This window comes from Melospiza georgiana, chromosome 11 (assembly GCF_028018845.1).
Source record: "Melospiza georgiana isolate bMelGeo1 chromosome 11, bMelGeo1.pri, whole genome shotgun sequence".
NCBI classification, from domain to species: Eukaryota; Metazoa; Chordata; class Aves; order Passeriformes; family Passerellidae; genus Melospiza; species Melospiza georgiana.
The window spans coordinates 11,551,160-11,576,443 of record NC_080440.1 but is presented as its reverse complement, the minus strand read 5'-3'; the positions used below and the strand labels follow the sequence as shown (position 1 = coordinate 11,576,443).

General features: G+C 37.5%; 1 protein-coding gene across 1 annotated transcript in view; it reads right to left on the bottom strand.

The window, feature by feature from the left end:
* The window catches only part of EEFSEC (eukaryotic elongation factor, selenocysteine-tRNA specific), a 123,327-nt gene that overhangs the window by 55,350 nt on the left and 42,693 nt on the right, over positions 1–25,284 (bottom strand). Inside the window, exon 5 of the mRNA XM_058031843.1 lies at positions 3,198–3,839. Coding sequence (XP_057887826.1) covers positions 3,198–3,839 — 642 coding nt within the window. The remainder of the gene's footprint in view (positions 1–3,197; positions 3,840–25,284) is intronic.

The following is a 25,284-nucleotide window of genomic DNA, read 5'->3' as shown; positions in this document are numbered from 1 at the left end:
TACAGTTCTTACTATTCCATCAGTGCTCTGAAAGTAATCAGAATAGGAACAAAAAGCCAAACCATAAATGCCTGATTTCTCCTGGGTAAACTGGTAGTTAAACTGCAGGGAATTTATTTTAATTCCAGGAGCAAGCAGGGGGGCTTGGGAGACCCCTCATCAGATTAGCAGCAATGTTTTATAAACGGGCACTACTGAATTCCCTTGCATCCCAGTTTTAAGCACGTTTCTATGGTGAACCCGAGGAGGGACCTTACATGGCCCTGCCTCCCTCTCTCCCAGCCTTTCAGGAAGCTGTGAAGCTGATTTTCCCCTGCAGTATTCTCTGAAGGAAAAAGTTCACTTCTTGTGAAGGTAACATGTATTTTTTAATTATTATTATTATTATTTTATGCCTCCCCAGGGAAGGTGAGGAGGGGGGAGCTTCCTTGCTCAACAGAGAAAGAAATTTTCCTGTATCAGTGCCAAGAACAGACACCCTAAATCCAGCGATCCTAATCTCCAGCCATCCATCAGCAGCAGGGTGGGACCAGCTGATTCAAGTTTTCTATTAGCTGGTGACTTTGTGTACTAAAATAAGTCTCTGTACCACCCAATTGTTCCTGCTGCTGGGCTCTGCAAAGCACAGGCTCAGCCAGCAGCTCCCTCGGCCGTAAGCACTTCCCCAGCAGGGCCTTGAAACCTGGCACAATCCTCTTCCCACCAACCCTTCCAAGTCCCTGAGCACTCCTGGGACTTCACACCATGAGCCTTTCCTGCAGTGTCTGCTCCATCATCCCTCCAGCATGCACCAGGGAAAATGCCAGCTCCAAGTATCTGCAGTATCTACCACAGGAGGCAGAATGTGGGTACAAACAATTGTCCCTTTACAGGACCAGTTAGTGTCACACACACAGTGATCAAGGCACATATATAGAGCACACTGTGGTACAAAGGCAGGATAAAATAATAAACCTCCCTGATCTACATTTTAAAAGGCACAGGATGATAAAATAGTTCACTTACATAGCCTAATAAATTATTCTGTTGGTCAAATATTAAATAAAGCACGTTCATTGGTTTTGGTTTGGGCCAGAAAATAAAGTATGTGTAATTGATGAATGTTATTCCATTATTTACACAGTAAAATCTAGAGAAGAATATATAAACCAGCACACAGTTTGAACATAACACTAAATAAAAACAATTAAAATTGTATGACCAGGGCTAACAGCAAACTGTCAACCCCAACAGACAACTCACACAGTTGGTACTCTGCAAGTTTTTAAGTGCCAAAGATCAGTGCCAGGTACTGAGAACAAAAATAAAAATGTGAGACCAGTTCACCTCAGTGAGAGAAAGGCATCTGTCTCCATGGCTCACACAAATTTCCATTCCCATTGTAACTGCAAGCCAGCTCTCACTGGATCCTGGCAGCACAGGCCATGCACAAGTGCATCAATCTTGAGCCAAGATAAAGACAAAAGTTTCATGAGCTCAGAAAGCTCCTGAATGCCAGAGGAATGACAGACACACATATTTGGTCTAGAGCTTCTCTGCCCAGAACACTTTGGACTCCTGGTTCTAATTCAGTGTCTCCATCAGCCAGAGAGAAAGGCAGCTGGACATGTCAAACCAAGCAGACAACACACCTGCTACCAAAATTGGGAAGAGTGACTGCAGATTTTGGGTGTTTCAGATAACTCATATAAACAAAGATAAAAATTCAGGAAGCTACAGACATCCCCCTCCTAACTACCTCCCTTTCTAGCAACACAACTGGCATTCAAAAAACCAACACAATGTCATAGGTCTGCCATTCCTTTGAAATAAAAGGCCTCCAAAATCAGAAGTGAAAATTCAAAGGAGAAAGTCATATTTTCCTTTAAGAGCTAAAAATTCAATAGAAACCTCAGGAAAAAAAGGGAAGAAATATGAATTAGCTATTTGATCAATTAATTTAGTGAGGCATTTCGAAGAACCTCACTAATCATGTCCTAGCAGGGATCTTCCTACTATTAAATTAGTAAAGCAAACAAACAATATTCAAGGAGTCTGCATTATATATGGCAAACACAGTATCATATGCCAAGTGTTTAGTCTCCTATAGCAAATTAAGGAGAGATATTATGCAATCCTCAACTCAGCTTCATGGAATTTTGAAAATAATGCTAAACATTTTGTTCAAACAATGAAGTTTTGAGTTAGGAAAATCAAAATTAAAAGAGTTCTTTACCCAATGTTTAATAGATCATCTATCATACCAATACATCAACTAAACAAATGCTGAAGTTTGCATCAACTCTGTTCACTAAGGGGCAAACAATAAAGTTACTTATATATTCTACGTCTGCACCTAAACCATTCATCATGAAAAATTCCACTGTGCAATGTATCAACAAGTGATTCTCCACTGCTGACTGAAGGGTAACCAGCACCAAGGCCAAACCTATGCCAGCAATGTAACACCAACCACTACAGTCAGGGCATCTCTCCAATTCTGATGGCAGAGTACAAACAAATCCCCTTTAATTCTCACTGTAGCTGCTAACTCCTCCAGAAAGCATCTCTGTTTTCTCCTACACTGAGATGGGTCAAATACAAACCCTATAGCAGATGATGATAATTATTATTACTTGTGTGACATAGAAATAACATGCATTAGGCATGGCTGAAGTTCTCCATGTCATGAACCTGATTCCAAGTTCAACATGTTATCACTTGTAAGGCATCCTGTAGGAAATTTCTTTTTGCCTACTAAAGTAAATGCTTTTATTTGTTAAAAAGTAAAGATACCAAAAAACAATTACTTGTGTTATTTGTGTTACTTAACCAAATGCTACTTTGTTTTCCACTGTCTTTACATTTTCAATGCACTACAGACTCTGTAAAATACATCAATGAAACCTGGAAGTTTTGTCACTTAGGAAGGTGCAGAAAGCTACTCTCTTGAGAGGAACACACTGATCAGAGACTCTGAAAGGATCAGTGCAAAAACAGCACCAAATTACTCATCACTGGATCACACTGAATAAACCAGTCACTTTAAACAGTGATTTCAGTTTGCAAGCAGACCAGATGTAATACACTGGGTAATACAAAAATTAGAAAATCCTGTGTAAGGGCTCTGGAACATAGCAGTGACAATTCTTTAGTCCACCAACATGTAAAGGACAAATATTTCCAATTCCCATATATAGCAGAGAGAGACGCCTTACCCTTTCCACCTGTCCTTCTTTGTGCTTCTGTTTGTAGACTTTCAGCTTTGGAAGGAAAGTCTCTGTGTAGTTCTTGTCTTCCATGCCTTGGAGCAGCACCCCATGGAATGCCAGCCTGCAGGTATTGGCATGAATATCTGTATCCAGCTTGGAGCCAATCACAAGGCACAGTTTAGGACAAGTGACTGGTTTTTCAAACTCCAGCAAAGCCCACTGTTGTTTTGGGAGCTGAACTTCTCCTGCCTGGTCATTTTCTTTGTTCTCCTCTGAAGAAACCGAGTCCTTGGACAAATATTGCTCTTGATAAAGATAATCTTTTTCAAAATCAAACACATTTTCTTGAATTTCTTCATTGAAGTTAGCAGGGGCAGGACTGAAAAACATCACTCTTCCCATCACTGTCTCATGGCCGACCGTGATGTGGAACTTGGCCTTAGTCTGAAGAGCTCCTCGGAAATACTGAATTTTCTTCAAGGAAATGATGGCAGCGTGGATGGTGTGAAGTGAATCTGGGGTGCAAATCAGGCCTCGTTCCAGCAGCTTGGGATCAAACTGGGTCACACAGACACCCACCCTGTCACCCTGCATTGCGTAAGTCACAGGAGTATGGAACATCTGCATGGACTTGACCTTCTTTGTCACCTATGGATGAAAGGGCAACAAAAAGAACGAAACAATTAATTGCACATGAGTGCATCATAAGCACTCATATGCTCATGTCACATGATATCTGCTTATATTGTGATGTACAGCCACATGACACCCTGCTGTCTTGCAAGACAACTGACCTTCTAGAAGAGTCCACAAATCAAAAAGTAGAAGAACTCCATCATTTAAAATTACCACCAGCTTATTCTTCTTCTCTTCATGAGACTGAGGACTATCATGACCCCAACTGTTGATATTTACATCATCTGTGCTGCAGTACCCACAATACTATCTGCAAATAATCGGATATACTCACACTGGGGAATAGCTTAAATATACTCCCTTGAGCATCTGCAGCATCAAAAATTTAGCACTACAATACCCATTCATGCACCTATGCGTCTGCTTTCCCACCCCTTCCATGAAAAACCTTTCACACACTTCTCTGGCATGGTTGAATAAACTGTAAAATGTGCAGAGCAAAGAAAAAAAACGTATTTGCACAGCACCAAGCACAATGAACTCATGAACCATCACTACAAAATCATCAGTAATACAAAAGCCCACCCATTCCTGGTCTATAATATTCCATAGACTAAAAAACAAAAGCCTCAAAGCTTTCTTAGGAAGATTGGAATGTTCATGAACATACAGCTAGCACTGCTGTCACTAAAAGGTGGGGCTCCATATCTCAGGAATATCATAGGAAAAGTGAAACATCAATCACTACTTTTATTACAATTTCCCAGATGCTATCAAATTTTCGCCTTAATGAGCTTGCTATTGTATTACTTATTTCAAGGAGAGAAGAAGAATGAAATCAACTTTTAAAGATCAGTCTAGGCTCAGCTTGATCAGAGTAAACTGGTTTAGTTTAACAAGGATTCATTTTTGGTTTTTTCCTCTTTCAGTTCAGCAAATCTTCACCCTTAGTAAGTACCCCCATCCCCTCAAGTTGAATGTAACCAAAAGTTTTTTCTGGCAATATGTTTATGGTGCCACCTGTTGTATTCCTACTAATGCTGGATGCTTCTATAGGTAACCCCTCTGCTTCAAGTCTCTACATCAGATAGCTTTTAATATTGAAATTTTATCTTTGGCAATAAAAAAAATTATCTCCTAAATAAATATCATGTACTTGGACAAAAGTCCTTAGTACAGAAAAGTAATACACAGCATTTTTGAAGGGCCGAAACCTCAACACTCAGATCCAAGAACTCAAGTCTTCATGAGAATGCTCAATTCCAGAGATAATTTTTTTAGTATGCTTTTATCTACATGCAATAGATTATACTTTGAATGTGTACAGAACAACAACATTGCTAGGACAGATCTCAACTCTCAGCATAATTTCTTCTTCCATCTCCCTTTACTTATCATCAATTCTACAGCTATCAAAAAGGTTCATGCCAAATGCTACTGTGCAATTCTCACCATTCAAGCTTTTACTTTCTTGCTCAGCTGGAACTATTCTCAAATCAATTTCCAACCACCCCATGTCCCTTGGTAGCCCATCTTCTAATCCCAGCCCACTCATTTATCTTCTAACTCCTGAAAAAAACTCATAAAATATGCAAGCACTGATGAGGAGAATTCCAAACCAAAGGACTGGACTCAGCAGAGCTGGGCTTCATCCTCAGATGTCACACAGCTTCAGAGCACAGCATTTAGGCTGGACAATTCAGAACAGTCTAGGCAACTTAATTATCTTCATCACAGAGCTATTTACTCAGTAATTCATAATACTGAATGTATCAGCTTTTTTCTGCATGTTAGCTGCAACACAAGTGGAAACAAAATGATGTTTTTCACATTCCCTTTTTCCACAAAGCCTGCTGCCCTGTATGGAGGACATATCACTTGGCTCCAAATAATCTGTCTATGCCTATTCCCAACATCACCTGACCCAGAGGGGAACAAATTGCAGAAAATTAGATCAAAATAGAAGAGCAGATGAAAAGTCTATGGGCTGAACTAAAATCTTCAGTAACTGAAATATAAAGAAGTCTCCAAATAAGTCAGCAAAAAATGGTCACAGGCAATACACAGAAAGCTCTTAAAAAACCCAGAAAATACAGCAGCTACATGCCTTCTGGAAAAGAACAAAAATCTTGTATTCCTTTTGGAAATCATAATTATACAAATAACAATACCCATGAGCTTCACCACTACAAATATTGTTTGGGTTCCCTGAGCCTCTGGCTTCTAACCAAAACCAAAAGAAACACCCTGTTACAGATTATAATGTTATTACTACAACATTTTTCAAATCAAATGCCACATCAATGCCTGTGAATTCTTGAAGAATCCACAAAATATTATGAGAAAGGAGATCAAGAGGTATGTTCATGTAAGTGAAAAAACTCTCACTAAAAATGCCTGAACCAAAGTAGTTTGTCAAGATACTAACTAATGTCAAAACAGACTTAAAAGGCCATTGTAAATACTTGGTAGTTTAAGTTTAAAGCATTTTTGTACTCAAATAAACATTCATTACCCCTTTAGTTAAACCTCCTCAACAACAGGAACCAAACAGATACATCGGAGAGAAACAATTTGGCATTTACCTCCAGCTTTCTACTGACTTCCAAGATGGTATTTTAAAGGCTGAAAGTAGAGGGGCTTGAATCAAACCTTTCCCAAACCCTTCCTTCTTTCACCCACTACCCCTCCCTCTCCAGTTTCAACCATTTTTATAGTGGCCTCATTCTTATATAGGACTTCAAGAAGAAAAATGAAACATTAAAACCCAAGGTTTTCTAAACATAAGTGTTTCAATGACATTACAAGCACTACAAGAATCAATCTATAGCATGAAAAGTAAACGCCCAAACAATTTTGAAAGACTTTTGTGATTTCACATGTGATAATACCAACAGTGAATCTTTCCTCTTCTACAACCATGGATGGGGTCAATAAATTGGCAAAAACTAAGGAATCTTCCAGTACTGTCACTCCTCAAAACAGAATTGGAACCAGAAGATGCAGAAGAGATCTGTCTAGCTTTCTATTTTAAATGAAGTCACAAAGACTTTATTAGTAGTATTCCAGATTACAATATTATTTTTTAGCAATTACCCACCTAAACAGATGAATGAAAGTATTAGAAAAACAGTCTATGAATATTAATCTGAAATATCTTTTACAGACTTTAGATAACATTTAAGACTAAAAATTGTGATTAGAAAACAGAGTTGTGTGCATATACTCAGAACACATACTGGCTTTTAATTAGGCATCCATGAAACTTTCCTATGTTATGCCTACTCTCTCCTCTTAAATTAGCTCAAATGATTAGGCACATCTGACATGCAGCTCATAAACAGTGATCAGAAGGAGAATGAACAAGTACTTTTCAAATATTCACTTCACATGATTAACCTTTTTTCATTGTGATTTACAGTTCTCAACCATAACATACAAAGCTGGATTGTATCAGAATATAACTGTGTTCTGCCAAAACCCTCAGTTCATCTACATTAAACAATACACAGTTGTAAAGCATCACTTCCTGTGACAAAAAGTCTGCTGTAATTCCTGTGTGCAAGATAAACACTGTAGTGGAGTATGGACACAAAAGTATTTCCCAGCGTTGAATGAAGCTTCTGTGGATACATTTGCTCACGGTCTTCAGTTTCAAATGCCAGTTCAAGAACAGTTTGGATCCTCGCTAATTCTCTTTCAGAAAACATTAGCCTACTAATTGAAAACACACTGAAAATTTGCAGAATCATGTAAACATCCACCCACCCCTGTCCCCCCCCCAACCAAAGCAGGTTATCTGTGCTGCCCCAAACTCTCTCCCAGGAGGGAATTGTGACTGTGCCCACCCAGAGCTCTCAGAATCACCTGGTTTCCTTTTAGCTGGGTCTGGCTTTCACACAGGTCTGCTTGTCCTCAGACACAGTAGGAAATGCCATTGCATCACTCAGCCTACTGAGAATCACCACTTCATGCTCATCTATCCAGTACCCTGCAAATTATTTGATCAGCCCATCTATATTGGCTCTAATTGGTATCTATTATTGTATCTGAAGTTTCCATAAACCTATCAGAGAAAGAACACATCCAAGGCCATTTCTTTTTTCCCCTCCTGTTCTCAGTGCCAGAACTGTCAGAGGAGCACACAGCAGAGCACCTTAACTGACCACAACCTCTGTTCCAAGAGCATAATGTTTGTAGAAACTGGAATCTGACCAGAACACAGAGTGTGACTGGGGGGGTGGATTAGATCACCCAAAGTGAGTTGGAGTTGCTTCTCCTCCAAAAGGTCAGACATGGAACCAGCAGAGAAGTGAATCAGGGAGTTGGTCTGCACCCACTGTATCAAATAACAAGAGCCAGAGTAGCTTTAAATCACTGATTTCCTGTTTTCTGAGCAGCCCATGAACATCAGTACAGTATTTCATTCCATTTCACTCTGATCCTGACTGACAGAGACATTTGCCCATGGTTTAAAATACTCCAAATGTAGGGTTTTTCTTCAAGAGGCTCAAATACATAAGTAACATTCATCTTTATTTTGTCTGGCCTTTAAAATACAAACCCAGAAGCATTGAAAAGGGTGCAACTGACCCCCAGTATTAGATTTGTTTCTCTTATGCATATCTAGTTTCCCTATGTAAGGGATCCCTACAAGCTATAACAGAGTTCTAAGCTTTCACATATTTTCTTTAGCTTTACAGCAATGGATTTTTCAAGTTGGGAGCTGGGGCTGGATCATTCAGTCCACCCCTCCACCACTAGAATGAGGTAAAATACTTCTACTGTTGTCCTGAGCAACAGGAATTTTTAACTGAGACCAGCTATGACAAATATCTTTGGCATTTTTTTGCATTTATTTCAAGCACCCATTTTAGTTCTCAAAATTCTGTCCAGAAAACAACTTCTATCTTCTGTCCTCCATTAAAATTACCCAAGGCCCATTTTAGCAATCCACTCAAAGTGGGAAAATTAGGCCTTCAGACACAGAAAGTGAACATTATTGAGTGCAACTTTAAAGTGACAGGCTTTACTGCTTGTGAACTATGTAGGTAAACATGGAGAACATGGATACCATTACAAAACCTGTCACAAACTTTGCTAAGAAAATCACTCACATTTTGTTTTCTTGTGGCACAGGGGACTTGATTGTATATCAACATATAAATCAAGAGCCACATGTTGAAATCTTACATCATTTGCAGAGATTTGCTTCCTGTTTTAAATTTTAGTTTGCATAATGACATTAATGTTCCTAAAGCATTATGTAAAAAGCCATAAAAAGGGTGAGAAAGAAGTTTGTATTCAAATGCAGATTGAAAAACACAAAAAAGAAATCAAAAGCACCCAAACAGTTCAGCCCTTGAGATAAACAAATGTATCCAATATATGAGAACTTGTTATTTTAAGACCAAAGGAAAAGCCCACTATGATTTTCAAAGCAGTTTACTATAGACTAATAGAAAACAGGATACAGAAAAAGTCCACTAATGACTTTTTGCACTGATATGTCAGACCTTTTTTTCCTTTATTTATCCAACTTCCATTAAGTTATCAGCCATATGCCATTGCTCATAGCTTTAGATAAAATCCTAGCCATCCTGCTGCCTCTCAATGCTGTGAGTGCATCTTTCTGATATGAGATACAGCAACCAGGCTTCCCTGTAATGCTGATGAGAAATTGCAAAGTTAAAATAATTAGTCTCAATAATATGTTAGAGAAAATACTGATTATGAGTGCAGTATTATAAAAGGAGGATTGCATATGCAGTATAAAAATGACCCCACTTCAAATAGTGAGGACTCCAAGAAGTTTCAAGATAAAAATCACACTTCACAGCCCAGCCACTAAGAGCTGCATCTTTAAACGTACATTGAAAAAGGAACTAAAATTAAGACAGCATCATTTCAACCCTTTAAAGATTTAAAAATACATCAAGCACAAGCCTGCCTGAATCAGTACCCTAGCAGGAAAAAACTCTCTCTCTCCAGAAGTCCCAGCTGGCCATACCTTGTAGCAAAGTGCCAAATGCATGAAACACCACCTCAGAATCATCCAGAAGTGCATCTTTATAAGCAGAAGGGGAACAGCAAACTCCCAAGTGCATCACCAAAATGCAGTATCAGTGCATCAAGCACCAATCCCATACCTGCTGCTTTTCAAAGCAAGAACTTACTTCCTCCGTGTTGATCTACTACAAATTCAAATAAAGAATAAGGTATGTCACCTTCTCTCTTCCAGTATCCTCTCTTGGTGGCCAGAAGATACCAAACTACACTGGCCTCTAATCTGAAAGGCCACGAAGACTGAAAATTTTTAGTTTTTAGTCAGCCTGTGTTTAAGCAAAGCTCCAATTTAAACATAAAACTGCTCCTTCCACATAAGCAGATATCTTTATAAATTCTCTTCTAAACACAAAGAATGTTGAATTCTTTGCTTTATGAGGGATGGCAAAGCCAAATCCCATAGATGAGCAAGCAGCCATATATTTAGTGAAGCTGGCAAACCACTCCTGCTCAAAAGCATTAAAAGGACATACAGGATATGAAGGCACAAGAGAGCAACAATGAACCATCAGAAATAAAAAGTCACATCCTCCACTGAAGTTAAAAAAAATCTTTTGTTTTAAGAAATAATGTAGGAAGTATTTTCTAGATTCTCTAAGATGCCTTTGTGGTTCACGCAGTAAATAGTTAGCTCCAAAATTTTAACCAGGATTTCAAAACAGCATAAAATGGAGATAAAACAGGAGGTGTCAATAATACAAGAGCTGTCAATAACACATCATTGAACAGCAAATCACACAATGCAGCCTCTGCCCACTGCTCAGGTTGCAGAGACCTTTCTCTTCTGAGCCAACATCACAGGAGGAGCAGCTAGGACCAGCTACAAAGAGTAGAAACCTCCAAGAGTCAGAAATAATTCCAAGTGTGTGGGTTCCAGCAAGATCATAGGGCTTACTAGCAATTATCTGAAAGACCTTGAATACTTCTAGATTCTATTATTTCTGCATGGCCTCATCTCTATGTGGGAAAGAAATATAGCATCTGGAGAAAAAAAATATTTCATATTAAATGATTTTTTTAACTCTAATTTTTTTAAAGTGAGTTTTATAAGGGCATTCACCATAAGACCACTGTGGTGCTTATGTAACACCCCACATATACTATAAGATTATATTTAATATATTCTCCTTCTGGATAAAATAACACCAGAGCCTGGAGAGTCTGCACCGCAACACTGGAATAAAGCAATATAAAAAGGGATACTAAAATCCATTTGGGTTATTCCCTTTCCCAGCATCTGAAATATGACTATGCACCCAATATATAAAGAAGCAGGTCAGTGACCTTACTCTCATGCAACTCCAATACCATAATTTTAATTTATATTACATGTATGCTATATTCATGCAGACAGCCAAAAATCAAAAGATTAAGATTGTTCAGGTAAACTTAAGTGACCTTCTGTGCTTAAGCAGTCTCTTCTAGCCTTTAAACATATAAACCCAAATTTTTTTCAACAGAACCTAATCTATCCCATGTACAGGCTGGACAAATCTCACTGAATAAAAAATCCTGTCCTCTGTTTATTTTCTTCTCATGACTGAACTGCCCAGAATTCATTATTTACTGTAAACCATCAAATTCCCACTGTATTACATGTAGGCTATCTTACTGGAGTATTTATTTGGTAAACTCCAGTAATCTTGTCACCCTTGTGATGTAACATGGCATTATGCCTCACTGCAGATAAATTCAACTGCATCATTTGTCACAACCCAAATTCTCAAGAAAAGAACAAACTCAACAATGTCCACTTTTTAAGAGGAAAAGGCCAACTTTTCAGAATTATTATAACTTCATAGCAATCTTCCTCATCCACAGCAAAGCTTCCAATAAACATAACCATTTCAGACAACTTTTAACTCACACCAACCCCCCCAGCCCATCCCATCCCTCCCCAGATGCCACATGAGAACATTGTTATGAGAGATGCTGTCCAAACCCCACTCAGGTCATGACTCCTCCTGTCTCTGTTCTGCCCCAGAAGACAACCATGCTGCTCAAGCACCTTGCAGCATTTCCCAGTAACACAAGTTCTTAAAGAACTCTTGGGATCCCACCCCTCACCTCTGCCAAGCTTCACTGCACTCTTATTTTCTCTCTGCTTTGCCCCTTCCAGATTTGGGTTAATCTTTTCACACGGGAGAGGATCACCTCCCATTTTGGTCCTCTGGCCAAAAGAGCCCAACAGCCACACACAACAAATGTCTGGCAGGTAGGGAACAGATCCCTGCACCCCCTGGATGTGTGGAAGGATGCAGAAGGCAGACGCCTACCATAATCCTTTCATCTCAAAATGACTAAAATATCTCAGGGTTTGTTGGTTTTTTTGTTTGTTGGTTTGTTTTTAACATGAACGGAATATTATGATGTCAAGCATCCGAAATTAAGTGGTACTGTTTGTGCCACCTACCACCACAGATGACAAGGTAAGCATTTTAAAAGCACAGTATACTGCCAATGAGTTGAGGTAGCAAGTATCAATGCAGGGAATGTCAGACCCATAGTAAAACTATGACACAGAAGCAGCTTAACATTTACATTCCAATTAAAATTTCTGCAACTTATCAAAAATATTTCAATAAAACATTTTTCAAAGAAAAAACAAGTCAAAACCAATGCAAAATTATAGGTTAAAGAAAGGCTGTCTGGAATTTTCTTCTTCCAACACAACAAACTGAATTTTTTTTTTAAATAGATTTAAGTTTAGAACAATAGTAATACTTTTATCTGAAGACTTCAAAGTCACATGCAAAAAAATATATCACAGTAAACACAGGGTTGAAGGTTTTATAGAATTTGTACTGGCTTTTTTCCCCCCTTCTTCTTTAAAAGAAATTTGTTTACTACCAGTCTTTGAAAAGCATAAAAGGGAGGAAACTATAGGGAAAAGAAGTAAAACTTTAACGTGTAAGGAACATTTGGAGCTTTGTGAGAAGGCTGGTTTTGACAGAATATGCGACATGTAGCCCAATGTGAGTAATATTAGATCTCAAATAAAAATCAGCCCATGAATATACATAATCCAAAAGGTAATTCTCCCAATCTCTAAAATGTAATGGAGCCACTCTAGATCACTGAGGCATGAATATTTACCGTATTCAGGCTTTACTGCTCTCGATCTGGGTTCAATTTTGCAAATTAAAATGAAGGCTCTGTGGATAGAGAGATTAAAGAAGAGCATCCCAAAGCCTGCCTGTTTGCTTGGTGTGGTAGCAGTGATCTGGTTACCCTTCTGTTGGGTTATTTCTTTTTACTTATTGGAGTAGTTCAAAAGCAATTGAGAGTGGAAAAGGAGGTCATTTTTGGGTCACAACCTTAGAGTTACAGGCTCACTAAGAAAAACAAACAGAGTGAACATAAAGCTGCATTTAAAAATAATGAAAAATAATATTTTCAACTCTTTTCACTTCTATTTTGAACGGCCAAGGGGAGAAATAAGAAAAAAGTTGTTTTGCTCATTTCTTTCTCACGAACAAAGTTCTCCTGTCCTTTCTCTAAAATAAGCTTGTTAATAGAAGCCATGATTTATACAAAATGAAACAAAGGTGATGAATAATTACTGAGAGATCTGGTAGGCTTCATTAGCTATGGCAAACGCTAACATTAATCGTGATGATTTGTACATTTTCTAGGCAACGCTTGGAATATAAATACAGCAGCACCTGGGTGCAATACAGCAAACAAGCAAACACAACACACACAACAGTACAAATCAAATGATACAGTGCTACTCCTGGTGAATTCCTTCTACTAATTACAATCAAAACAAAGGCTACCTCTGCTAGGAGAAGAAAAGAAAATCAAATTAATTATGATCAGACAAGTATTTTTCGCAATACTTTTTAGTTGACGAAATAAAAAACAATTGGTATACAAAATCTTTATAGCTTTCCCTCGAGGCAGGATTTTTTTAGTGGCAAATTTTAAAGAGTTCAACTGGTAAGCAATTTTCTATTACAAGTCAGTAACAGTGATTAAGATTAGACGAGTAAATTTATATCCTCTGCACTTTTGCAAGTCCTTAGGATATTTGCAAAATCTAAGCAGCTAAGTCTAAAGTAAAGAACAAATGGATTTATCCCTACCACCTTGGCAAATTATAGTAAGCTATTAAAGGAACAAAGCAGTACAGTGAAAGGTTTCATGCAGCAAAAATAAATTCTGATGCAAAGATACCTGGTAAAAAAATGTCATGTTTACAGTAATGATTCTGATTACTTCATTCAAATGCATCCAAGGGAAAATCAAGGTAAAAGGTCAGAAAAAAGAATGAAAAAAAAGTGGGGGAAGAATGAAGATACTCCCTTTTCTGAAACTGGAAATAAAGGCAAAATGTAGTCATCATCAGGTAACAAAAACTGCATTTACTATATAGAGGTGCCATGTGATAGCTTATGAAACAAGAAATTCACACTTTTTTGCTTCTGAGCTACGTCATGGTACCAAAGGGTTACTGTGCTTTGAAACCTTCACCAACAGCCTTACTAAACATTTAATATTTTTCTTTCTACTTTCTTAAAGGCCCCAGATGTGTTCTTGCAGATCAAAAGAGACCAACTTATAAAGTTAAACGAAATCAAGGGCTTTTGTTCCGAGGCATCATTGCTGAACTAATTATTCCTGGATGTTGTTTAATGAAAGAGCGGTGCCATATATTAAAACAGTTAACAGGATGAGTTGCGTGAGTTATAGGAAAGGTCTGATCTGGGATTATAAATTTTAGGTTTTCTTCAAAGGAGATGAAACAAACTACTCACAACTCCCCAGTCCTTTCTGTCACTGAAAGGCTGAAATAAAAGAACCCAAAAATGTATGAAAGTTGAAATATCATTCCACATATTTACGCTTCCCTGAATGATAGAGAACTAAAGATGGGGGAGTTAAAAAACCTCCTGAGATTCTCCGAGATGGGGAAATGAAGATCTAAGTTATCCTGTCTATTCCCTGACTGCTACAAAGCACAAGTTAAAATAAATATTGTTAAGTCTTAGATGAAACTTCATTTTAGACGTACACGTGCAAAACAAGAAAAGACTCCCATCTTAAAGCAACCCAACTCAAATAGTTACAGGAGCAATTAAGTATATTTATTATCAGGAAAAAAAGCAGGAGGGTAAATAGACAAAGAGGTATTCCAGCATCAAATTATTAGCAGAACTAGATCTTTTACATTATTCGGCAGCCCCCAACTGCTCTACTATTTTTGGTAAAATGCGTATTTAACTATACTGTTACCTTACTGAGAGAAACAAAACACCCTTAAGATCCCTAAGGACATCTCAGGCTAGGAAGGCAACTTTTCACTCTTATACATTCAGACAATAAACACTTTACTTCCCTACTGATAGTCTCTTCTGTGTTTGTATTTTACAGCCTGACACAGGCCAACCCAACACTTGACACCCAATTAACAGACCTAGGAGCTGGAGGTCCGTATATTGATCACACTAAATGGGATTAGTGTGAAATAAAAAGTTCAAAGGGTCTTGACCAAACTTCACCACAGCCCAGCTGTGACAGCTGCTATGAATTTGTGTATCCAGTGCCTCACATTTTTATTAAGAGGGTTCTGGTGCACAAGAGTTTGCAGCAGCCTATGAGATCACGGAGGTTCACTAATAATGTCAGGCTCTGTAACTGTAGTGACTGACCAAAGAAAAAATCCTCTTGCTTGTTTGCATAGGTCTTTTTGATTAACTCATGAAAAGGGCCCTCACCTCTGATACAACAAGCACTTACAATAGACAAAGAGTTGGGACTTCTCTGCCTCTCAAGGATTTGTTACCTTGCTGCGGAAGAGCTGTCCAATTTGAAAAACCCTAGGTGTGACTATATAAAATAAGTAATTCCCCATACATGCTGCAAGCACACCAGTATATTCTGACAATGCCAGACAGGAGCTGTATTCAAATGATAGAAGTACAAACTGTTATCTTCTAAACACTTCTAATCTTCTTTTATCTTTCTATTTGCCTAAACCTTTCAACTGTCATCAGGTGAATAAATATTTCCACATTTTGCACACAGGCATTTCTTACTGGCAGTCCTATTGACATGATTTTTAAAACCTTCATCAAGATCCAAGGAAATTACAACTATCAAGAGCATATTTTAGTATTTCTGAGTACCTATGTGTTATAGATGAGTAATGTGATGGTTGGCTCCCACAAGTAAGGGATGAATATTACGTGTATGTTAAGAGAAGCCCCATGCTCCCAGCACTGTCATTTTTCCTTATTCAGTCCTTTGTTATATTTTGTTAAGGTTTAATAAACCTTTAAAAGTTAAAAGTGAGCATCATTTCTCACACTATGCAAATCCATTTCTTATTTAAAACAAGCATCATTTTCCAGTATCAAGTGTCACAGACACCACAGAAATCCAGTGCACCTCAGGGAAGGGAAGAAGCCCATCAAGCAGAGATGTGCAAGAACCACTGAGGTACAGAGAATGCTCAATGGGATTATATATATCAATGATAAGGAAGCAGTCTTCAGTCAGGACAAAGATGGTATACAGTTGTCAATTTATAAATAAGTTTAATCCATTATGGGCCTTTTAAAAGGAAGTTGGATGTGGTCTATGAGAGAACCTTAAAATAGGCTCACTGGGATTGCAACATGCATTTTTAACAGAGGAGACAGCTTCAGAGCCATCAGCAAGGACACCTGCCAGCAAATCACAAAGGACAGAAGCTTGGTAAAAGTTATGGGAGCAACTTGAAACCTATGAAAGATCAGCAGCCTGTTGGCACATAAAGTTATTTCACAGAGTAAAGAACAATTCTTTATGTAGTATTGCAGCACACCAAAAACCAGCTTTTCACTTCCTCTTAGTTTTTTCTATGTATTTCTCTCCTGCTCCATTTCTTTCCTCACAGGATCTGTCACTTCCTGTCCTTTGGGTCTCAGGGCTGTAGCTGCTGAATCACACCTGCTGAGACAACCTTCACTAAAATGGCCAATTCAAAGCAATTCAAACTGGGCTTCAAAATTAATATCCCAGGAGTGGGAGAAGATTTCCATATGATTGCTCTGCCTGCACTCAAGACTGTAAAACTCCAAGTGTCACTCCTTCCCAAGGCTGGAAAGCTAGAACCTTATTTTTTAAAATTAAAGTTGAAATTACATGTAATCCAAAGTGTGCAGGCCAAAAAAAATTCTATGAGATGATTGAATCCAGTCCAAAGAAGGTTATTTAGCCTATCCAGCAACGCAATACCTTCCATTATTAGAAACTAGATTGTTAGGATTGGGTGTTTGGATTTTTTCTTTGGTGGGATATTTTAAAAAGTTTCATCAGACTTTTTGTATGCATTTTTTCTTTGGTGGGGGCAACATATTTCAAAAATTTTAATCAGATTTTTGTAGATGTACTTCTTCACAATCAGCCTTCCTTATTTGCAGATTTTTTTTATCACAGTCACTAGCTCTCGTAGCTCCAATATAGCAAAAAACACTGTGCCTTCCTATGTTATCAGTTTATTTTCTCTGTGTTAAAAGTTGCAAATATGTTCATCTACAGCAAATAGAAGCATAGAAGATACATCACAGTGAAACTGCAACGTTCAGTTACCTGGAGACTGCATAAAGGTATAATTTGGGATGCACCATCCCAGTCCTGTATGACTTTTCTAACACAATGCAAGGGGCTTGAAAAGAAAATATAATTTCATTGGAAGTGACTGAGCACATTTTGGAAGCAAAATGCCAACTAGAAGAGCCTATGACTAAGTCCAGAGTGAATCTGAAACTAAAACCTGACCGTATCAATTGAAAGAAAAACGTCAACCTTAGAAACTCTTGCTACTGCAGCCAATGTTCATTAGAGGAAATTAAGTCAGCAAGTTGGTACAACTGGTGGAAGTTTTATCACTGTCTTTCAACAGCAGGAGTGCAGGAAAGATAATTTAAACAGAGATGAGGCCAAAGATAAACAGAAAAACAAGAAAAGCTTTTAATTTGGCCAGGACGCCAAGTTTCTCAAGCCTCTCTAAGGAGATTCCTGCTCCAAACTGAAGAGACCGAGCTTCAAGAAACAGTAAAACAAAAATGAGAAAAAATATACATGCAATATTTAAGCATACATTTATATCCCACTGGCTGTAGATTCTATGTGTAACATATGCCCATTTCATATTCCATCAGAAAATTAGATTTAGAGGAGAAAAGTTTTTACATAAAGTTCAACAAAACAGCTGCTATTAGTCACTTTACAATTTCATTTTTCTGTCTTTCTTAAAATGCAAAATATCACCGTACCACTGAAATATTCTCTGGTCAGCCATCATAATTTTTTGCATCCCCTCTGGATATCATATTTTAAAACTATGATCCTTTTTTCTCCTTTTTCCTACAAAAAGTATGCACTACATTGCCTTCAGGGTTTTTTTAATTTTATAAAAATAGGATAAATTGCCCACACTGTTTAGAAAATATCCCATCCCCTTATTTTTATGAAAATATTGTTTAAAATCCCAGAAGGATGCTAATATTTAACAAAAAGCATAGGATTAGCCTATTAGGATACCAAATCTGACAAGTTATCTAAGGCAAAGAATTATTTCAGTCCTTTCAGAAGAAAAACACAAAATCCCAGTACCTTACCAAGCATGCAACAATTGAAATAAGGTTGCAATGAATTCCAGTTTAACCCTCAATAGTGGATTCCAGTTACCATGCTCACAGGAGAAGGAAAAATATTGACAAAATATAACACCATTTTTTCAGATAAAGTAGTAAATGCTGCCACAGAAAACACTGCACAGATGTAAATCTACAAAGAAAATCAGGTTCCCACTCAAACTTCACTCTTTTTAGTCTTGTTAGACCCCTGGTACATGAAGGGATGAGCTCTCACTCTGCACAGACACAAGGGAATGAAAGAAGAATCCTAATGTGAGGTTTAGCAGCAAATAAATAGCTTTGCTGTTATAAATTTTAGTAGAAACATTATTAGTTAAACTTAGTGGGCTTTGTGGTTTAATATACATTCAGCACAAGTCATTTTTCTACAAGCCTTTAGCTCCATCTGCTGACTTTTAATATTAAAAATAATTGATGAGGTTGAAAACGCTCATGTTTTTGGAACACGTAAATCACCTACATTTTTGTAAGTGTGGTTCAAAAGGTACAACTAAATACCCCAAGTGTGTGGTCCTGTAAATTTGTCTGTCAAAATTACCTTGAAGCAACAACATTCCAGCTCTGAGGAGAAGGTACCTGAGTGAGCCTTGGATGTACAAGGGGTAAACAATTCTGCTTGGGAGAATGGCTGGAATCAGGTTTAAACAACAGGTAAACATCTGGAGGTCTATATCACAGAATCACCCAGCAATTAAGTACAAACCTGAGAAGTGAGATTCTGAGGAGAGTAATAAAAAGAATGAAAAATCTGTAACATAACCCTTGTGAAAACTCACTGCAGACATTTGCTCAACACCTGCCTGTGCTGGTTTCAGCTTCTCCCATTTGCAGAGAGATGTCTGCTTCAAAGAAACTAAAGCTTGTTTTATTTATGAACAAATAAAAAAAGATAAAAAATAACTCTGCAGGTTCAAAAGCACACATATTTGCCTGTTCCAACTCTGATTTATTTTTCATTATTGCAGAATTCTGATCATTATCAGAGCACTACAAACTCAATCTAGGTAGAACTGCCACATGAAAAATTGCATATGAGAAATGCATCTAATATGATCTTTAAATGTAACAGGGGAAACTCTTAGTCCCAAAACCCCCCACATTTATGATACTTCATTGGCCTTTTTTACAATTAAATAACTAAATCTATCATTAAATCACAGCAGTCTGCTTTATATTAACGCTGAGATCTCGTGGCTGCAAATTATTTGAGTGGTAACTGGGATAATCAGCATCTCTGGGAATTTGTTTTCCTTTGTGACTTGAACTTTTAGTATCTGTATTAGAAAAATCTAACAACCACTCTCACAACCACCCCCACAAAAAACAAAACACCCCTACACATTCAACTTTCAAGACCTGCTGTGACATCTCTGTGCTCTCTGAAACTTTCCTGTTACTATCAGTGTAAGAGATACATTCAGCCTCTCAAACCAAATCCCACTTGTTGCAATTGCTGCATATGGAGAAGATTTTTTTCTTTTCACATGCTGTTCTTAATTTCTTTATCAACCTACTGGAGTCTTAGTAGCTGACTTACAAACACAGGTAAAAAAAATAGATGGAATAAATTATGTTAGCAAGGGGATTTAAACACAGAATGAAATCTTAACTTTGTTAAAGCTAAGATTAAACAGAATCTGAAACAGATCCTAAAGCTCAGTCTTTATCACAAAAAAAGACTCATTTTCATTGCTTTCTAGAAAAAAACCAAACAACTCTTCTGAAATAAAAATATAAAAACCCCTTTTAGATACAGCACATGCCACAGATAATAGTTTTAAAAGAAACTTTTTAGAAACTACAGTAAGTGTTTATAATGTCTCCTTTAGACCCAAGACTGAACTTAAGAAATCCACTACTTTCAAAAACTTAAAACACAAGAATTGAAATTCTGAACAGAGATTACCAATGAATATTAATGACCTACAAAACATTAGGAAGATACAAGACCCATTTCTACATGGCCATGCCCAGATACAGGTATGGCTCCAATGGTTTAAAATTATATTTATGCAAATACACTGAGGAAAATTATCACCACACAACGGAGATTGAGGGAGACATTAATAAAAACTTAATCACATTTAAACATAAATCTAACCTGAAAATTTGATTCTTCATAGGTAGGAAAACAGCAAGAAAATCAGCATGTACTTTAAAGCAGTTCACATAACTATAAAATTTTAAATCACATCAGTGAGTTCCCTGTCGAAGTGTATCTAAATCATGATTCAGATAAAAAGCCCTAGTGTCAGCATCACTAGATGGCATGGAAAAAATGAAAGGCAGGATTAAAACTTCATTGCTAGCTGATCAGAAAGGACATTGTCCATCAGGGACAACAAAGTAATGTAAAAGCAAGAGCAGTAATACAACGTTTGATTTGCAGCATTACTCTCACTGTGCCAGAAAACGTGAATGTTATGGATTCAGAATAACATTAACTCAGCCCACTCCTCATTCTGGATATCTAAAGGCATGTTTTTACAACTGTTTGTAATGTATGTGTCACATGGACTAAGTCTTTCTTGTGAGTCACACTATAACCACAGAACTATGCCTGAGCATTAACTTTTCTTTCTCCCCTACTCCATTTAAATCTGACGTAAAAACTTCTTTGCCTATCTCTTTCCCCATATATGCACCTTCAAAGCATCTTGCCAATATTGAACACATGAAACCCTCAGACAAAAATTAGAACCACCCTTATTTAAATAGACAAAACAAACAAAAAAGCCCAAAACCCTTATCCTCCTGAAAATTAAAAAACCAAAAATTCACAAACAAAAAAGAAAACCAAAAACCACAAAAACCCACAAAGCAACTGAATAGAACCCTTACCTTCACATTCTTATTTGTGTGTTTTTACTAGAAAATTACTGACATTTTTTCAAAGATACTGATTAATTTCCTGCCAAAAATACCCCTTTAAGAAAAAGCACCTCAGTGTTTCTGGTAATTCCCCAAATTAGTTCAGCATACACGTTTTACAGAGGTGGAGGCAGATGAAGCCACAATTGCCTTCCCTAAAAATATTCTGCTTACTCTTATTAATCCCATTCTCTCTATTCCCAACAGTAAATTTCAAGTTGTAAAAAAATTCCCCCCTGCCACAAAGACTTTAAAATCTCCAAGGATGTCTCCAGAAGTGCAGCCAGAGCCTCTGATCTCAGCTCTGACAACAGGGATGTGCTACCTGCACAGATCACACATCTGGAATGCTGATTAAAAAATGGAACTTCAATAACCTCCACAGAAAGGATGAGTAGGCAGGAAAAGTGAAGATGAAAACATGGCAAAGACAAGTGAGAGGGAAGACCTGAAGAAAACCCCAACATTTGTACAACGAAAAATGTTTGACCACAATTGTATTTTAGAACTTTTGACTTATCTGTTAGTGCTTTCTGCAAGAAAGAAAAGCAGACACTGAGATTCCTACCAACCCAGTAATTTTCCACCATTTTGCTACTATTTAGGGAAATACATGCCTGAAATATATTAACACACCAGCATAAATGATACTGAACTTCACTCTTAGGTAACATCGCAGATTCACCGGAGGGCTCAGAACAATTGGGGCCTCGCTCTGTATCCCTATTTTAGAGAAGTTTCTCCACCTCCACCCTTAGGAGATTAAAGACCTACCCTGGGGTGAAGATATCCAATAACCTCCTCTAGACCCAAACAACAGAGCAGCCCTTGACAAGGCTGGAAGGAAGCATTAATATCAGGGTCTTTGCCACTTTAATACCCTTTGTACACACAACTGCTTTCCCCCAAACAAGAACATCATGTCAGCAACAGAAAAGGGAACATTTGAAACAGAAACACATGTTATACAAAACATTATTCTTGTTCAATCACCACTTGACTCCAACTCCCTCCTAAAACCAAATGCAAAATAGTTCCCAGTGGCATTTACTGTTGTATTTTACTTTATTTTACAAAGATTGCATTTAGACAAAACCAACTGGTGTTGCTCTGCGCTGACTCAAGGCCAAACTGGACATTTATTTCATGTATTGAACATTTATTCTAATCCTTTAGTAAAAATACATACTTTCAAGCTTCCCTTTTTTTCTGTGGTTTTGTGTTGAGTGTTTGCGGTATACCTGCATATTCCTCACTCCCTCAAGACTTTAAATTGTTGTCAGCTAATCTCCACCAGCAGGACTGACATCTTCAATTAGGCAAGAAAATACCTCATGAATAATACCCATATTTCAAAAATGAAATTATTAATAACAGTACATATTTTTTCCTTAAGCCACCAATTAACTTTTTGCAGTCCTATGTACTAGGTATTGCACATCAGACAAAAACCTCCTCTAGGGATGCTTAGCATAACAGTCTATTGAAATTCATCACATAATTAATATTAAGAAAAAGCAACTACAATACAGTTATTGAAATTAAGAAAACAAAAACAAATAAGTTAAAGGAATACCAAGAAAGAGCAGAAAAACTTCTAGACATTCTGAAGCCCCACACAAAACTTACATGACAAACAAATTTCTGACTTGGTTTCCATACCTCTATCCCCTTTCTGTTGAAGAAAAAACCTTGACAGCTGTATATATACACTGGGATTATTTATTTCCATGAGTTAATCTGTTCTCATGGCTGATTTCTGCCACCTAAACTGCACAAGGATTAAGGCCACCTCTGCTATTCTTCTGCAGAACCTATTACATACCCTATAGACAAATATTGAGGGAATATATCTTAAATACAGGTTGCCTAGAGAGGGACAGCTCAACTAGTAAATGTTTCACAAAACCTGACAGTTTTTAAGTCTACAATTTTAGTATTTAAAGCTGTATTAGCTAAAGAGACTCTTTAAAAGGCTATTTGAGCTTTCCTTGCTATTTCTAAAGTGTGAAATGTTTATTCTTGATTATTTATTCATTAGAGGAGAAAGAAAGAGAAGCCAATTTTATGTCATATGCTTTGAAGTTAATCTTTACTCCCTTGAAGAGCCTGGGAGTTTGCAGCTTTCATTTCAGACAGTTGCAAATGGAAATCTGTATCTAGGCATTCGTATCCTGTTCATCACAGCACTATCTGGGCAGCTAAACTAATTATAGCGTTCCAGCTGATACTGTAAATATTGGCTCTCTCTAGCATTAACTTTTCCAATTCAAACTGCACCAACTATTATAACATGAAGTGATGGGAATATTTTAGTGAGAGGATGCATCTCACATTTAGTTTCAGCAATACATATTATTGTCACAGGCATATGATGATTCAGGTGAGGAGCTGAATAAACACTTAAGAGCAAAGTAAATTCTCACATAATTTTCATGGCAGTATCAAAGAATAAAATGCAGAGAGTTCTCTAAGTGAAGCCCTCTCAGAAACACAGAGTACAAGGCATGAAATCCACAGAACTTCCTATGGTGTTATAGGAATACTTCAAGAAAGTACTCTGGTAATAAATACAGATTTCTGTGCAGTTATGCACTAATCCATTTTCTTCTGTCTCTGGGTCATATTTATTTTCAGCAGCATTGGTTAAGTAATGTTTTCAATATTCAGATCCTTTCTTTGCCAATGGCCAGAGCTGAACAGAACTTTATAACTTACAGACCACAGCTTAGTTAATGTGGCACTTGCTGAGCTGTTCTGCTTCTAAAAGCCTCATCAAATGAGGAATTGTACTGTGTATGGATGACCAAGGAAGAAGAAGAGTGACATTCCCTCCCTTCATTCTGATTACTGAAATTTTGCCAAAGCCTCCAGCACTTGAATTTGAATATTTAAAACATGAGAACTCCTCTCTGCCTTTACTAAGCCTTCTAATAAATTTAAATTCCCAGCAGCAATGCCATGTGAAGGCTGTGTGCACCATAGAGGAGGTTACCTTCCCAATTACTATTCAAGCATCCCACTAAGATTCCTGCTCCAACTGTTTGTGTACATGCATGTTGGTCTGCTTTCAATTAAACTGCACTGAGAACAGTTCTACCTGGTAAATTAAAAGAAATAAAAATAAAGTTAATGACCTGGCAGCGGCAATGCTTAAGCAAACAAGTTATGCAAACACAATCCAGCCATCCTTTGCTTTAAGGAGTTACCCTAAAGTTAAACAAAAAAACATTTGGATGAAACTTGTGACTACTACAGCAATGCCCATTAACTTAGTTCCAAACTGATCTTGAACCCCAGGGTACACAAAGCCAGGAACACAGCACTTGATCCCTGGAGCTGCAATGGTTCAACAGGAAAGATGTTACCTACTAAGTCCCAGGATAATATGTGCCTTTTTGTTCAGCTGCATCCCAGTCACAGCTCAAATTTGCAACAGCAGATGAGAAAATGCAAGAAGAAAAAAGTTCAATCTATGGTATAAGTAGAAATGACCAATCACTTTGAAGAGCAAGCTCTGAGACTGGAAAGGAAGGTAGAAATGGACAAAAAAGCACAGGGAGAAGCAAAAGTAAGAGTGAGCAGATACAGAAAGTTGAGAGAATACAGAAAAATCTAGATGTCAGGAGTAGCTCATTAGATGTTTAGTTTTCTTTTCAACCTCATTTTGGAATAACAAACTTGCATATTTGTTTATCTTTGTGTGCTGCTATAAAAAGGCCAAACTGCTCACTCATGTAGCAAACAAGAACAAAACCCATTTCTCCATTTGTGGCACACCTGTGCACTGGGATTTACCATCAGATCCTGCAACCCAGTATGCTGGTAGTTCCAAAAGAGCTACGGAATACTGAGCATGAGAGACTACACAT